This window comes from Erpetoichthys calabaricus, chromosome 8 (genome assembly GCF_900747795.2).
Source record: "Erpetoichthys calabaricus chromosome 8, fErpCal1.3, whole genome shotgun sequence".
Lineage (NCBI taxonomy): Eukaryota > Metazoa > Chordata > Cladistia > Polypteriformes > Polypteridae > Erpetoichthys > Erpetoichthys calabaricus.
In genome coordinates this window covers 161506472-161524272 of record NC_041401.2, presented here as the reverse complement: position 1 = coordinate 161524272, position 17801 = coordinate 161506472, and the positions used below count along the sequence as shown (strand labels likewise).

The 17801-nt window shown below is 38.8% G+C and overlaps 1 protein-coding gene across 1 annotated transcript in view; it reads right to left on the bottom strand.

The window, feature by feature from the left end:
* rimkla (ribosomal modification protein rimK-like family member A) overlaps window positions 1-17801 on the bottom strand; it is a 56798-nt gene that overhangs the window by 8229 nt on the left and 30768 nt on the right. The window contains exons 2-3 of the mRNA XM_028807687.2: window positions 1209-1439; window positions 38-124 (exon numbers count right to left, since the gene is read on the bottom strand). Of these exons, the coding sequence (XP_028663520.1) occupies window positions 38-124; window positions 1209-1439 (318 nt within the window). The remainder of the gene's footprint in view (window positions 1-37; window positions 125-1208; window positions 1440-17801) is intronic.

Genomic DNA, 17801 nt, shown 5'->3' with positions numbered 1-17801 from the left:
GAGTTCTGTGCTGATGAAGCAAAACATTTTGACTTACCCCTGTGACCCCGAGTGTTTTTCACGACAACAGGATATCCAAGAGGCTCTGCTTCATCAATCATCTTGGCAAAGTCTTCGTGACCTCCTACACAGAGAAAGATGCATTCAGTTAGAAGTCTGTCATTGCTACTTCTCCATGACCAGATTAATGCTTTATCTCAGTTGGGATCTTAATCTCTGGCTGTAAAAGTGTGTACTCTGATCAACCAGAAAAAGTGTGACTACAAAGGTGGACACATCTGCTTCTGTGCATCATCCCTGCTGCCTTCTGTCTTGCATCAACTGCCATTATTAAATTAAGTCTTGTGTCCTCTTCCCTGCATACTTTTCAATAGGTTTGCCCTAATCTCTTTTTCTGTGGCTGGCACCTTCCATCCAGCCACATCACTGCTGTGAGTGATTCCTTCTGCTCTGCAAATTCTCTTGTTCTGTGTGTGCTGGTCTTTTTAATGCTCCCAAGGTCCAACAGAAGTTAAACCTTTGCTGAACTGGTAGTGCCAGTCTGTTCACTAAAGTACACATGCCCTGCTATATTGTGTGGGTGCCCTTCCCTCCGTTTGCTGAAGACATGGTACATCATAACCTATTTTAGTCAGGCAGACCCTCCTGGTGTTATCTCATGGTGAAACACCACAGTCTGTGGCACACCTCTTACAAGATTTGTAATCTGATGCCAATGAATAGTTTTATTTTGTATTATGAAAAGCCTTGTAAAACTGCTCATTATAACATTTAACACAACGTAACATAACATTTTCAAATCTACTTAATGCAATGGAAGCTGGAGCCTATCCAGACAGCCCTGGGCATATAGCAGAAAACAGCACACATTTGTCTAATTTATACATGCCAGTTAACCTTTAAATGGAATTGGAGAGGAAAACCAGAATACCTATAGAACAACATTGGCAGTAAGTGTAAAAATGTGTTAACTACGTGGACAAAAAATAGATAGATGAATAGATAGATAGATTAGGCACTAGATAGATAGATAGATAGATAGATAGATAGATAGATAGATAGATAGATAGATAGATAGATAGATAGATAGATAGATAGATAGATAGATAGATAGATAGATAGATAGATAGATTAGGCACTATACAATTAATCCGGTGTACAGCAGTACAAGAAAAAGACTCAATTACCAACAGTTTCAAGCTACTCACCATAAGAAAATGTGTCCGGCAGGGGCACACCATGGCCAGCCAACTCCTGAAAGGTCCAGAACTTGTTAACACAATTGAGAATAGCCTGAGAGCGATTGACTAGTCGGCAGCCCATTTTCTCAAAGTGGCGTAAGACTGTGATGTCACTGTCTGACTGAACCCATGGGGTGGGTACACGCATGACCACCACCTGTGGGTATGAAGTCACCACTTCCTGGTCGACTCGCAAACCTGGGTGAAAAACCAAAAATAGGTCAATAGTTTTTAACAGGCAAGTGAAACATAACATTTTCAAACCCAGTAACTGAATTTAAAGTTAGGAGGTGTGAAGCATCTAGTGCAAGGGAGGCACCAACCATAGCTAGACCACCAGTACATTGTAGGGTCACTTGTATACTGAGGCCATTTAGAACAGCCTAATCCAAAATGCACATCTTTTGGATGTGGGAGGAAAACCAGAGTACCTGGTGAAAACCCTATGTGGAAATGAAATGGTGTTGTGGGGCCAGATGTAATTGTCAAATGAGAATACACGTCTGGGGACAACTCATTAAAAATCGAAAAGTGAATAGCGGCAAAATCCTATACTACAGAGGCTACTCCAACAAGGCTTCTTCCTAAAACAGTTACCCACAGTTTCTCCAGTTCATGTGTTTTTAAGGAGAGAGCAAAAAAACTGAGCAAAAATCTTGAAACTGAGAGAAAATAAAAATGTAAAATTGTTATTCATTCAGGAGCTCAGTAGCACAAGATAACTTCTTCTTCTTCTTTCAGCTGCTCCTGTTAGTGGTCGCCACAGCGGATCATCTTCTTCCATACCTTTCTGTCCTCTGCATCTTGCTCTCTAACACCCATCACCTGCATGTCCTCTCTCACCACATCCATAAACCTTCGCTTAGGCCTTCCTCTTTTCTTCTTTCCTGGCAGCTCTATCCTTAGCATCCTTCTCCCAATATTCTCAGCATCTCTCCTCTGCACCTGTCCAAACCAACGCAATCTCGCCTCTCTGACTTTGTCTCCCAACCGTCCAACTTGAGCTGACCCTCTAATGTACTCATTTCTAATCCTGTCCATCTTCGTCACAGCCAATGCAAATCTTAGCATCTTTAACGCTGCTACCTCCAGCTCTGTCTCCTGCTTTCTGGTCAGTGCCACCATCTACATCCCATATAACATAGCTGGTCTCACTACCATCCTGTAGACCTTCCCTTTCACTATTGCTGATACCTGTCTGTCACAAAGTACTCCTGACACTCTTCTCCACCCATTCCACCCTGTCTGCACTCTCTTTTTTACCTCTCTTCTGCAATCCCCATTACTCTGTACTGTTGATCCCAAGTATTTAAACTCATCCACCTTTGACAACTCTACTCCCTGCATCCTCACCATTCCACTGATCTTCCTCTCATTTACACACATGTATTCCATCTTGTTCCATTAACACAAGATAACTGAAGCTTAATAATTAATTTGTAATGAGCCCAGTGACAGAGGAGACAGACAGACTAACATACATAGATCACCGCAGCTACTGGTCTCTGCACATTTGAGAAGTGCCTCTGTCTGATACAATATCTTTCTGTCATTTTAACAACTGCTTCACTATATGACAATGCAACAGCAAATAGAGTTTAGATAAATATTGTGGTATATGGATATACAACGTGTTAAAAAGCTGCAGCTATTTTGTCACGACATGTTTGCATTTCCAGTTAGACAGTAATGTTACATTTCTTTAGTTATTCGTTTAGACGTACAGTCAGAAGGTGGGTGCTGTGCAGCCTCATCTGTACATCTAACTGGTGTCATTGGGCAGATTTGTTGATTCAGGCGACATCTCCTGTGGCTCTTTGTTATCAGCTCTCTTAACAACAGTCCTTTTGATGGAGTATACTACACCATTTACTTCAAATGAATATTTTGCAATTCATATTTTCATGAATACAGCTGCCAATTCTTTCAAGCGTACATCAACTCTTACACTATCGCCACAAAGCTGAACAGCAGAGAGCACACACAGCACCTGCGTTTACCATTCATCCACTGATGCCATCGAAAGGCAATATATAACTTGATGCTACAGAAAGGTTTTTCTCTTGCATCAGGCTATGTTTATTTTTAAAGCGTGCAATGTGCTCACTTCACACATGACACAAATTTATATGTGTAACAAGACTTTTTAGGAGACTTTTTGACTGTAGACAGTTCATCGTAAACAGACGTTTTGCGGTCTGTCGGACCAGGTTAACGAAAGCATCTCTGATCTCTGTGGTTCAAAATCACTGTCCCTCCTTTGAGCTCCACCTTCATGAAGCTTTTGGTTTAGTCATGTGATACTCAGTGAGCCCACCCAGTTTCAAGCAAAATTCACTAATGGTTATCGCCAGTATATATTAATTATCTGGTTTCAACGAGATTAGTAATGGGGAGGATGTGAACATTCCAGAGTTTACAAAGTGACTTGGTGAGAATGTGATATCCATGAGGCAGAAATACTAATTAATGTTCCACTGTGCAATCCTTGAACTCTTTGCTTTTACTAATTTTACCCAAATAAAGCAATAAAGTGAGCTGAAGTATCTGAAGGAGGAAGCTGAAGAAGAGCAGGACCCTCAGCTGGAAACACAGAAGTTGAATTGCAGCTTTAAGCATATTCATCTTAAAAATGTTGACTCCCATGACACTTTAAAAACAGTACTATCTTGTACTTTATCCTCCAGTTGATCCAACATGAAGTGGAAAAGATCCTCAAATTAACTAAAGAAATAATGATTCCATCACTTCAGTTCTTGAGTGTCTTGACTAGCTCTCTCAGTAAGTTTAACCAGCAGTCAAAATTTTATGGCTGTCATATGTAATACCTTGTTGTACGTGAATTCGGTTCAGGGTCACAGCAGCCAGAGCCTGTCCTAACAGCACTGGACACAATCAACTCAGACTAGTGCCAGTCAACCACAGGACATTTATTTGTCCATCCACACATATATTCTTAAACCCAATTAATCCAAGTCAGGGTAATTGAAGGGTTGAGCCCATCCCAACAGCACTGGGTGCAGAGTGGGAAACTACCTTGGGAAGGGTGACATATGCACACAGCCACACACACATAGTGGGGCTAATGCACATATCTTTGGGAGCATCCACAGAGAAGCCAACTCAGAAACACAAAAAACTTGCAAGATGGCCACTGAGAGTCTCTAGGACGGAGATCAAGTGTAGGAATTGTGCGGTATCTGCACTAACCACTGTGTCATTGTGCTTTTTGTTTTATATGTAGGAGAAACACTAAGGTGGATCTCAGCACTTAAAATGTGGCTGAAGACCTGCTATGGCTGCTGGTGTGGTAGGGTATCCTGTAAGTCATGCAGTCATTGACATTTATGTCTACATCATGACATGGCTGCTCCTTACTTTTTTTGTTTGTTGCCACATCATTGTCAGACACATTTTAACCATTAACCCCAGAAAAGTGGAAAAAATCACTACCATAGATCTCTGTCACTGGATTCTGTCTACTGGATGGCAGTCTTTCTTTTGCCAGCTCCCCAGTCTTTCTTCAGCAAAGCCACAGACAGCTACAGGGCTGGCATGTTACAAAATGCAGTCTGAGGCAAGGTGCATTTTTGTCGCCATGTCCCACGCCATCAACAAAAAACCTGCACTATATCCTTAGATGTAATGAATCAACGCTTTTAATTCACATGCAATAAATATTTCTATATAGGCTTCGTGATGTAGTGCATATTGTGAACATCGAACAAAAAAAAAACATCCATTAAGAATAGGTTTAAAACAATAAAGCGCAAATTAGGCATTAGGAACAATACAATTGCATAACGTGAAACTGAATGCGAAACAAAATACTTCCTGAAAGCTTTTCAAACTGTCCTGAAAGCTAAAAGGCAACTTGGTCCTTTTAGCAAAACATGAGTGATGTGAAATTAAAACTCTTTAAACAAACACAACATTATAACTGTCACCTTAAATAGATTCCAGTAAGTAACACAATTTTACCAAATAGCATAATTCGTATAATGGTTTTACATTAATACTTTCGTTAAAAATATGCAAGTCTTGTTGTCTGTAGTGCAGTGCTGTCATTGTGTTGATGATTTTATTCTTTCTAAATGGAAAAACCGACTCCATTCATTGATTGGATGGTGATATTGGCTTAATTGCATAAACTAGCGAAGACATGGAAAATAAGGATTATGGGTAAACGATTAGCTATAATATTTCAACTCCATTTAATTTAGTAATTAAATTGGGCTATTTAGATTGGTCAAGAGCTTAAATATAATTTATATGGTTACAGTTTATGGAGCTACATAATAAAATAAATAAATATATACACAGGATGTGTCAAAATTATGTTAGCATTTGAATAGTGGACACAATTTATTCAGAAAACATACTTTATATGTGCAAAATGATTTACAGGAATGTCTCAACCTGTTCGCCATCATGTTCAACACATGTACCATATGTGGCACATAAATTGTCCACAAAAATTGTATACAATTATATACATAGCAGTACCATTATTGTTAACATAATTTTGACTCACCCTGTGTATATGTCACGTTTTTTGTCACGCTTTAAATCGGGCTTATTTTAAAACCTACATATATATGTTTGGTATCATACTTTCAAACTTTCATATGATGTTGTTAGATTTTCAGATTCTTGTTCCTTTTTTTAAATTATAAACTAAAAAATATCAAGAACTCACGTTCAAGACTTTTGCCAAGAGATTTAACCACACCCGGGGCCAGAAATAAAAGAGAAAGAGTAGGACAGCTGCTGTACAGGCTTTTAAATGGTTTAAACGCCACGTGAGATGCAGATCACACGGCACAGCAGCAGCAGCAGCAAGCCAGCAGCTGATCGAGCAAAGAGGTGGTAAAAAAAAACTGTATTTGTTTCCCGTTGTATCACCATTTAAGAGGGGGTTTCAGAGGACAGACCGTGTCTCCTTGGGGTGCGTTCAAAACCCCTCTTCACAATGCAAGTGGCAGAGACACGAAGTGGCTGGCACGTAGCACAAGCCAGTGGGGTTGGCAAGTGAACCGAATAAGGGGGAACCCCCTAATATATATATATATATATATATATATATATATATATATATATATATATATATATATATATATATACAGTATATATGCTATATATATAATTTTACACAATTTACTAGGTATCTTACAGTTATGGTACTAAGAAAATATATATATATATATATATATATATATATATATATATATATACACAGTACAGTGGTGTGAAAAACTATTTGCCCCCTTCCTGATTTCTTATTCTTTTGCATGTTTGTCACACAAAATGTTTCTGATCATCAAACACATTTAACCATTAGTCAAATATAACACAAGTAAACACAAAATGAAGTTTTTAAATGATGGTTTTTATTATTTAGGGAGAAAAAAAATCCAAACCTACATGGCCCTGTGTGAAAAAGTAATTGCCCCCTTGTTAAAAAATAACCTAACTGTGGTGTATCACACCTGAGTTCAATTTCCGTAGCCACCCCCAGGCCTGATTACTGCCACACCTGTTTCAATCAAGAAATCACTTAAATAGGAGCTGCCTGACACAGAGAAGTAGACCAAAAGCACCTCAAAAGCTAGACATCATGCCAAGATCCAAAGAAATTCAGGAACAAATGAGAACAGAAGTAATTGAGATCTATCAGTCTGGTAAAGGTTATAAAGCCATTTCTAAAGCTTTGGGACTCCAGCGAACCACAGTGAGAGCCATTATCCACAAATGGCAAAAACATGGAACAGTGGTGAACCTTCCCAGGAGTGGCCGGCCGACCAAAATTACCCCAAGAGCGCAGAGACGACTCATCCGAGAGGTCACAAAAGACCCCAGGACAACGTCTAAAGAACTGCAGGCCTCACTTGCCTCAATTAAGGTCAGTGTTCACGACTCCACCATAAGAAAGAGACTGGGCAAAAATGGCCTGCATGGCAGATTTCCAAGACACAAACCACTGTTAAGCAAAAAGAACATTAGGGCTCGTCTCAATTTTGCTAAGAAACATCTCAATGATTGCCAAGACCTTTGGGAAAATACCTTGTGGACTGATGAGTCAAAAGTTGAACTTTTTGGAAGGCAAATGTCCCGTTACATCTGGCGTAAAAGGAACACAGCATTTCAGAAAAAGAACATCATACCAACAGTAAAATATGGTGGTGGTAGTGTGATGGTCTGGGGTTGTTTTGCTGCTTCAGGACCTGGAAGGCTTGCTGTGATAGATGGAACCATGAATTCTACTGTCTACCAAAAAATCCTGAAGGAGAATGTCCGGCCATCTGTTCGTCAACTCAAGCTGAAGCGATCTTGGGTGCTGCAACAGGACAATGACCCAAAACACACCAGCAAATCCACCTCTGAATGGCTGAAGAAAAACAAAATGAAGACTTTGGAGTGGCCTAGTCAAAGTCCTGACCTGAATCCAATTGAGATGCTATGGCATGACCTTAAAAAGGCGGTTCATGCTAGAAAACCCTCAAATAAAGCTGAATTACAACAATTTTGCAAAGATGAGTGGGCCAAAATTCCTCCAGAGCGCTGTAAAAGACTCATTGCAAGTTATCGCAAACGCTTGATTGCAGTTATTGCTGCTAAGGGTGGCCCAACCAGTTATTAGGTTCAGGGGGCAATTACTTTTTCACACAGGGCCATGTAGGTTTGGATTTTTTTTTCTCCCTAAATAATAAAAACCATCATTTAAAAACTGCATTTTGTGTTTACTTGTGTTATATTTGACTAATGGTTAAATGTGTTTGATGATCAGAAACATTTTGTGTGACAAACATGCAAAAGAATAAGAAATCAGGAAGGGGGCAAATAGTTTTTCACGCCACTGTATATATATTCTTAGTACTATAACTGTAAGATACCTAGTTCTCTCGTGGTTTAAATACCAAATTACCAGAAACAAGAGCTGTTTTTTATATTTTCACTTATGTGAACTACAGTTTATTTTTTTTTGCAGAAATAAGAAACGCAAAAGGGAAAGATTAGAAAGAAAGCCTGCCAATACAACCCAATTGCCACATTTGTTTCTGCTGTATCACGTCTCAGATGTGTATTTTCTGAGAGAATCATGCATACTAATTCAGCAGAGATGATTCCATTCAAACTATCTTTGGACAATTTGCAAAAACTGCACTCGATAAAGAATTTAAAGTTATGTAGCTAGAGTTCATGTTGATTGATTATGTTGCATCTTTCTGTTTCATTAATTTTTAATAATTTTCCAGATTCAGGAAACCAGGATAGATCTCAGTACACAGTCATATTGCAAAGCAAAACTGAGACACTTTGAACTGCAGTAGGCTGTAAGGTCAAATGCAGCTGGTATGAATTTTTCAAGTCATTTCTACCAACGACACTTTTTTTCTAGTATGCTGTAGGGTACGTAATTCTTAAGGTTCGCACTTAAAAATTTTTGAGTTGTTATTTCGTAATGTCAGCGCCACCTGAGGCAATCATCTCATCGCCTTGCCCTGGCCCTGGACACCTGCCTAGACGGTAGTAAATGTGCAATGCAGACTGTCCTTGGAAAGGCTAGCTATTCTAGGTGCTCCCAACATTGAATTCCAGCCTTTGCTCCCTTCACATTGGCACTCAAACAAGACTATAACTTGTTTCCAGCTCCTATCACAACACACTTTCCTAACAAGGTTGATTCTATTGAATGAAGTAATAAAAATCAATAATTCAGGCTGAAAAACTGCAAATCCTGAATGAAAAGCATGCAGAACTTAAACAAATACTGCAGTTTAAAACATTAATCGTGTTTTCACAAGGATTTTGTCCAACTTAATTGCTGAACAAATTGCTGTTTTAATAATTTGAAATGAAGCTGAACATTTGTGCTGGATGGCTCAATACTGTATGTCAGTCAAACAATCTTCTTTGTGTAACCAAGAGAAATGTTTAATGATGGCACATTTTGTAAAAGAACGATTTTCTATATTATCTGAGTGGTGTGAAAAAATAAAGCAAAAGGCTAACTCGGTTCAAAGGCTCATGCAAATTTTTGTATAAATGGAAAATGAGAATCCCATTCAAGTGAGTGATTAAGTCTGAACCTGTGATTTTTAGTGAAATAAATCCTTTTTATTGAAATTTGAAAAACTATCCTTTCTTTATTTTAAAGACAAAGTTCATAGAAAAGAGCTCCTGTATCTATTAAAGTCAGCATTGGAGCTAGGAAGCAATCACGGCAATCGGTTCAACACAATATCTGATGACTTTATTAACCCACGATCAAAAGAATATGGAAAAATAAAAACAATTAAAACAAAAAAGCTACACAAGTGGAAAAATAACAAACTAGTCTAAAAATATATGAAGATAAAAGACTTGCATTTTTTCTGACTCCTTCTGTTTAAAGGTTATGATTCCAGATGAGCGTTTTTGTATGACTACCTTTTATGTAACTCCTTTTTGTCTCCTTTTTCTTCTTCAAGCATTTTTGCCTTATTTGCCCAAACCAGGGGATTACGGACCTCCTTCCTCTTGCGGGATTTGGTGTTATTTTGCCAACTCCTCATGTTTGGGGCCTTGTTAGGCCAAAGCCTTCTGGTTATACTTCTGAGTAAACAGGACTGGGGGAGGCTTATTTTTTGGAGACCTCACATCCATTTTGCAATGTCTGTGACTCCATCATACAACAGTTGTGTGCATTGTACCTCCAACTTTGATTTTCAAACATTGTGTCACAGAGAGATATGGCTGAGTTGCTGGGGGTGTCCCACTACACAAGGAGAGATGCATATGATTGTGCATGTAGCCCTATGACTATATAAAGGAAAGCTACTATTGAAAATTGTTGGAAAAATCATAGTGTGTTGCTAGTCTAAGACATGTGCAAAAATAAAAGGCATTTTATTATAAGTCAAGAATAGCTAAATAATAGAGCAAAATGTGCACCAAAAGGGGAAAAAATAAAAGGCCTAATGTCCTACAGGGTCTTCTTACATAGCAAGTACCCTTGTAGTGGCTGTTCATCTATCTATCTATCTATCTATCTATCTATCTATCTATCTATCTATCTATCTATCTATCTATCTATCTATCTATCTATCTATCTATCTATCTATCTATCTATCTATCTATCTATCTATCTATCTATCTATCTATCTATCTTCCTTCACTTTGCCTGTTGAGTCCTTGCCAACTGCTTATGTCTACAAAAATGAAAAGCTAGAGTTGAAAAACAAGCTGAAAGTACTTTTTCCTTTCCCCATTTCTGTTTCCACACACAGTCAAACAGGAATCCTATCTCCAGCTCTACCACACTGAGTGATGGTGCCTGCCAGGGCTGTGTACTCATCCCACTTCTGTTCACTCTGCTGACTCACGATTGTACAGCTGCATTCAGCTCTAACACCATCATTTAGTTTGTGAATGAGACAATGGTGGTGGGTCTCATCAGCAAGGTGGATGAGACAGCTTCAGAATAGAGATGTGACCACTGGCAGACTGGTGTAAGTGCAGCAATTTGTCTCTTAATGTGAACATGACAAAAGAGGTGATTGTTGACTTTAGGAAGGCCCATGCTGTCCATGCCCCACTGTGCATGGTTGGTTGTGAGGTAGCATTGGTCAAGAGCACCAGATTCCTTGGTGTGAACTTGGCAGCTGAATTTACATGGTCAATTAACACTACCTCCATAGCCGAGATGATGCACCAGTGTCTCCACTTCATTCAGTGGCTAAAAAAGGCGAGCCTACCTGCCCCTATTCTCACCACATTCTACATGGGTACCTTTGAGAGAGTTCTGACCAGCTGTATCACTGTCCGGTTTGGGAACTGCAATGTTGATGACCATAAAGTCCTACAATGGATAGTGAATACAGCAGAAAAGATCATCGAGAGTCCCCTGCCCTCCATTAAAAACATCTTTATAAAATGTTGTACCTGCAAAGCCTATATAGTATTGTGAAAGACCGCCTCCATCCTTCTCATGGTGTATTTGTTCCCCTTCAACCTGGCAGAAGGTACTCTAGCATCTGAACCAGTTCTACCAGGTTCTACAACAGCTTCTGCCCCTTAGCTGTCCAGACTCTGAACTCTGTGCTGCCCCTCTGCCCTCAGATTTGATCCTAGTAGCTTATTTATAAGCAGTACATGTGTTACACTTGTTACTACTGTTGCTTTTATTAATTGTTGTTATGTATTTATTTAATGCTATCTATTTCAAATTATTACTATATAATTATGTTTCTATTATTTATTTCTGTATCTATTTATAGTATACAGTAGTTGGTTACCTGTCTTGCACTTATCCTGTGTTTCTGTATGTGGTCCTGGTTATTTAGTGTCACTGTATGCTGCAATACTCTGTATGGATGGTATGACAATAAAGCCACCTGACTTGACATGACCTTCTGACATACGGGCTCTTTACAGCTCTTATAAGGGTCTGTGTGTATCAGAAACATAAACTTCAACACCCATTAAATGTCAAGTGTTATCCTAAATACCTTAAAAACATGTTTCATTCCTTCCTGCAGCCAGCGGTATCTGTCTTTGTGAAATGAAGTCTGTGAAGTAATTCTGAAATTCATTGAGGAGTTTTAATTTATGTCACATTTTGTGTAGTTTACATTGTTATATGTAGGAAGTAATGAAATCATAATGTGCGACTTCTCATGTGGATGTAGGCTGAACTCCATTGATCTGTTTCTTGTTTCATGTCTTGAGAGATAAAACAAAAAAGATGTTCACTTATCCCAGAGTTTGTGAAAATAAAGAAGACGGATAAACAAGGTGTATTTGACTGAAGAGGCTGGACTTTTTTTTTTTTGAAAATACAATGCTTCGATGCACTATTAATAAAAAAATAAGTAAGTGAGACTTTTTACAGGGTGCCATCATGGTGTCTCACTCTATTAATGTAATTACTTTAAATGAACCACAGGTACAAAAACATGGGGCTTATTAGGAAAAAGAACCAGAATAAACATTTTTTTGATATGTCAATAAAGTTATGCCTGTGCATTATCCACATTTCTCTTGTCAGATGGAAGGTGTCTCTGATGAACAAAAGCTGAAAGTATTTCCGTAAAGACAGCTAAGAAGAGCACATGAAACAAAGCAGTAATACTAATATTAAAGACGATCATTCTGTCCTTTTCACTGAACCTTTTGCAAATTGACCAAGGATTACATGTTACTCTAAGAGAGTCTGATAGCTTCACTGTTAACAGGATTGCCAAAATTGGCCTGCCAGTCCGCAGCAAAGGCAAAACAAGCCAGTACCTGAAGGCAGCTTCATCAACTAAAAGCCCAAGAAATGTATATTTTATTTTGTTTTTGCCTGTCATTTTTGACAGGTATTGCCTTTGGTGACCAGCCAGTGGAGGAATCAATGAAGGAAAAATCAAAGATGACAAGAAAGCAAAACCCTTCTACCGCTTTGTTCTGCCAGGGGTGGAAAAGGCAAAGAGAGAATGAGAGAATATAGCCAGAGAGATCAATGATCACAAAATCAAATTTAAGAAATAAGAAAAGGGCCATTAGCAAAATCTAAATTAACCTATCCCAAAACATAAGGATAAAAAATGAGTTGAATAGATGCATCAAATTCTAAAGCCCTCACGATACCAACAATGCACAAACTCTTTATTTGAATCCGGAATCTTGGATGACCAGAAAGTCTGTGATGCCAAACTCTCTCTCTCTCTCATGATCCTAGCTTCTCCCACCCACCCTGTCTTCACTCTAACTCCCTTTCAGACTCAACACTACATGAAGCTAAAGATGGTTTTAAACCCAGGGGTTAATTTTAGCCAAACAGTGAATATCAGGAGTGGCTGTTCTTTCAGCCCACCCTGTAGACCTCTCTAGGCTCCTAGCAGTCTTTAAAATGGCCTGTGCTAAAAGACCTAAATGGAAGTGATTCTGGTTTTTATTTTTTATAACCTTCTTCATTATGTTTTTCTGTGCTCTTTGCACCCATTAGTGGTTTTGACACACAGTGATTCCAAATCATCAACACTTTTTGGGTTTACTAATTATGTACACAAATTTTGTACCATTTTTGGAATCATGTTTTGTTGTATGGGTGCCTCCATTTGCCTACTCCTCTGAGATCCTCTGTCACTAATTGCGACTGGTTAAAACGTCACTGTAGATGTCTCTACATGACCCAAAACCATGGATAAGAAACAAAAGTTTGAATTATGAATCTTTCTGAGTAAACTCTTTTGGTTAACAATCTTTAAGCTAGGTTTCTCTGACTCTAATTTCTACTGTACAACAGCATTTTCTAGATTTCGCCAGTTATGATTGTTATTTTTGTTTATGACTATGTCTCTTGCTCTGGTTCTTTCTCTTTTCTGTGTTGAATTGTACCTTAGCACTACAGTTAGACGTACAGTCAGTTCTCGTTATCTATAGGGGTTATGTTCCTGGAAAACCCAGCAGACACTGAAGCATTGATTGTATGGGAAAAACAGGGTTAGGTTCCAGTGGAACGCTGACTTGATTGAAGGGCCAGCCGGTGGACAGGCAAATGCACCAGCCTAGTTCCTCTATAGTCAAAGTTTGATTTTCTTATAGGTTCTCCACCACAGGCCACAAATGAACGCAGAAGGGCTGGTCCGAGGACTTCACTAAACTATCCAATCAGTAGTGATGATGAGCAGTGTGTACAAAGGGTAGGAATTTAATCACTATAAGCTTATGACTCGCACTTACAGGGCATTCCTCATTCATGGGGAACAATTGCAAGTCCTAGCCCATATCAAGAATGCCGTTCAACAGCTTACCCACGATTCTTGACACCGGGTATACACATGCTGATCCATTCAGTGTAGCACACATGCAGGCTTGGACATCTAAGGGTGTCACAGACCTGTTATTGATCAATCTCACGTTTTGCTGATGTGTGGCAGGCTTCTCTGAATTTTTTTTCTGCTGCGTATGGCTGCTATATTATCGTGGAAAATGTTTTAATTTCACACTGGCTCCAAACTTTAAATTCTTTGTTATGTGGAAGCATATTCTTCAAACTATAATATGACATAACACCTTTACTGGGAGACACCACAGGCAGAACAGCAGTGAAGGCAAAATGTTCATTTGTTCAATGTAATCTAAGTGTAATATGAACAGAAGAAGTACTACATAAAGCACACAACTTGGATTCTTGTAGCTGCAGTAACTTTAACATAGTCTTTTACTCCAGGTGACACAATTTTTCAGTACAGAGCCTCTCTAGAGGCACACAGCAGCTTAAGCGAATGTCACATTACGCAAATTTTTGTTGTGGGGTGTATCAGATTTGCCGATCACAGTTGCCGATCTCGTTGCTGCACCATGTCAAATTATGCGACTGAAAATCACAGCCCATGTCACATTTACCAACTGTGAGTGTCGATATTCCAGGGCAGCTGTGCTCACCCCTTTTTCTGACAGCCAATAGCGTGCTGCCTGATGGAACCAGTTCTGTACAAAGGGTTAACAGCGGCAGTGAGTTCAGCAGCAATCTATACCCTGTTATGGTATGTAAAACAGGAGATACCAGACAGATGAGCCTCTCTTCTGTTTGTGATCGTCAAAACATGCATGCTCCTTATTCCTCAGAGCTAAATTCTATGCATTGTACTTCTGGGTGAGCACTCATTGGTTGTCACCACTAGTGAGAAAATCAAACTGGCTAGCCCATAACAGTCTAGTTGGCCTCAGTCATTAGGTATGTCACATTAGGTGAACAGTTCATGTGAGTACACTGACTGGCTAGGATTAGGTCATCTAATTAGTCATCTAATATCAAATTCAGATGTACAGAAAAACACTTTTCACTAGGTTACTGTCTGTTGTTTTATGTCTAATAGACATACCCTTCCAGAGAATGCTGAGCCCTACGTCCTTTTAATATTGTAAAAACATTCAGTAAATAATTATCAAACTTTTTGTCATGTTAAGTCACAGATAAAATCAGTTAATTCTTAAGTTTTGACCTTAATCTAATCAAATAAGAATGAAAAACAAAGATGAACTGTTAAACCTCAATCGAGTCAAGCAATTCCAGTAATGTCAAATCAGAATTTCAGTGTGTTAGTTCATTTTAATCTTTACAAAAAAGTCCACATTGGGTTTTTTTCCTGTGGATGCACCTCCACCATCAGAATGACACAATTCAGTTAAAAATTATGAAAGTTATTAAAGTTTTCATCTACATATCAACAACAAATAGGTATGAGCAAACTGCTGGTGTCGCAAAATTGATTACACTTTTATAATAGTGGATAAGCAAATCTGTGGGAACAGACTCCGTAGATAGTGAGGATTTATTATAAGTTTGTAACTAGAAAATAAAGGTCTTACAAAAGGGAATGTTCAAAGGAGTAGTGACAAAGTAAACTGGGGTTGAAGTGTGATAAAAAAAGGTAGCCAGAAGAATAAAAGCAAAATCCAAAAGACATAATAATTGAGAAACAAAGCAAATGAAGTTAAAACCAAGATCTTGATTTAGAGGCCCTTTTAGTCTCACCTATACTGAATCTTTCAGTCAAAGTTCAGACATCAGTCTGGGGTCACCTTCTTTTACAATGGCTGTGTGTTGATGTCATCCATATTGTCTACATACTGTAACATATCACACTTATGTGACTGATAACCCATGTGAGCACCCATTAGAACAGCACACAAAATGGTGCTGCACTTTATGAAATCAGATATTAAAATGGAAACATGGTGTCATCACAAACTTAACAATAAGATCATTCAGTAATAAAAATGTCGATACCAATACGCGCAGCATGTTCTCAGATGTGCTTTTGAGTGCTACCTATGTCAGTAAAGAGACTGCACTTACTGTATATGTCCACTCAGGACTGTGTGCTCCTTAATGCCCTGGTGATTTTCTGATCTTATGCTAGAACTCTATTTTGCCAGTTTCTCCAGTAACAAAGTGACATGGTTCATCTTTTTTTTTGATGGACCCATTGAGCTGAATTGGCTGCTGCTTGCCCACCATCTACTGCTCCTCCCCCAGCACTTGTCCATTCACTTGCTCTCCAGTAGATGTGCTTGGGAGAAACTCTGTCTTTCTCTTGTGCTTGTGCCTCAGGCAGTTGTCATTCTAAGACACCACACAGTCCATTACCCTCTAGTGAGAGCTTCCTTCCCACACAGTTTTCTTACTTTTTTCACCTTTACATTTTTTGGGAATCTCACAAATGTAGAGGATATGTATAGGACTTTCTCCTGCCCTGTGCCACCTTGATGGTGCCTTTGCCTAGTAGTGGGCTATATAACAGTGCTGTGCGTGAATTGGTGTGAAATTTGAGAAAACAATTTTAAAGGTATGCTAACAATTACTGAAAAATGTGCAGATACACTTAAATATAAACATGCATGCAAACGAAAATAGGAACTGTGTGCTTGTGTTGGTGTGTTAAGTACCTTGCAGGTGATGGCTTTGTGTGCAGACTTGTATATGAACTGTGAGTAATAAGTGAGCCTACCCTTTAAAGAATATTACCCAGAGTGCTGTGCGGTTCCACCTGATTAGTGAGTTGAAAGGGAGGACAGGAAGAAGCCACGTCTTGTGCTGTGTTTGCTCAACAGAGGTGACCTGCAGACCACCATAGTTCAAATTTCCAATCAAACTGCACACACCTGATGACCTTTCACTACCTTTGCATTATAATTATTATTATAAAAATTCTAAATTATTATACTAATATTATTATTAATTATAATTATTATTGCATTACCACCCAGGGGGGTAAACATTAACATTATACAAAGATATTGTCTGTTTTTTACCTGCATTATTATCAATCTTTAATTTAATATTGTTTTTTTGTATCAGTAAGGTGCTGCTGGAGTATGTGAATTTCCCCTTGGGATTAATAAGGTATCTATCTATCTATCTATCTATCTATCTATCTATCTATCTATCTATCTATCTATCTATCTATCTATCTATCTATCTATCTATCTATCTATCTATCTATCTATCTATCTATCTATCCATCCGTTGGTGTTGTTAAGCAGTATGCCCAGTTATTTGCATCTTTCTTAACATGCCAATTTCAAGGTGTACCTCATGCGTCTTTCTCATAAAACATCCTTAAGGTTGAGGTTATGGTTGTAGGAGGGTCACCTCACTCAGGGGTAATAACAATTATCTTGTAGTGCTGCAGGCTGGTGCTGGACCCTTCTCAGAGCTGCTGTGTAAATTGTGTAACATAAACATACAACCCAAGAGGCTGGTCAACAGAGCTTCTGAATCTCAGCGCTCCATAGGCTTGCAGTTAAGATGCTTTTCTGCTTGCTTGTGTTATATTTCAGCCGGGTAGGGTTTCAAATATCACATTTTTGCTTATTTTGTTCATTGTCTATTTTAACATTGTTGAATATTTAGTTTCTTTATGTGTAAGCATCTTTTCCTATATGCCATGTGTTTTGTGCGTGGTCCCAAAAGAGGAGGGGCTACCTGCCCATCCCCATCAAGGGCCTGCCTAGAGCTCTATAAAGGCTGAAAAAAATCGAGAGTCCCTTGCTGTCCATTGTGAACGTGCTCATGGTGTGGTGAGC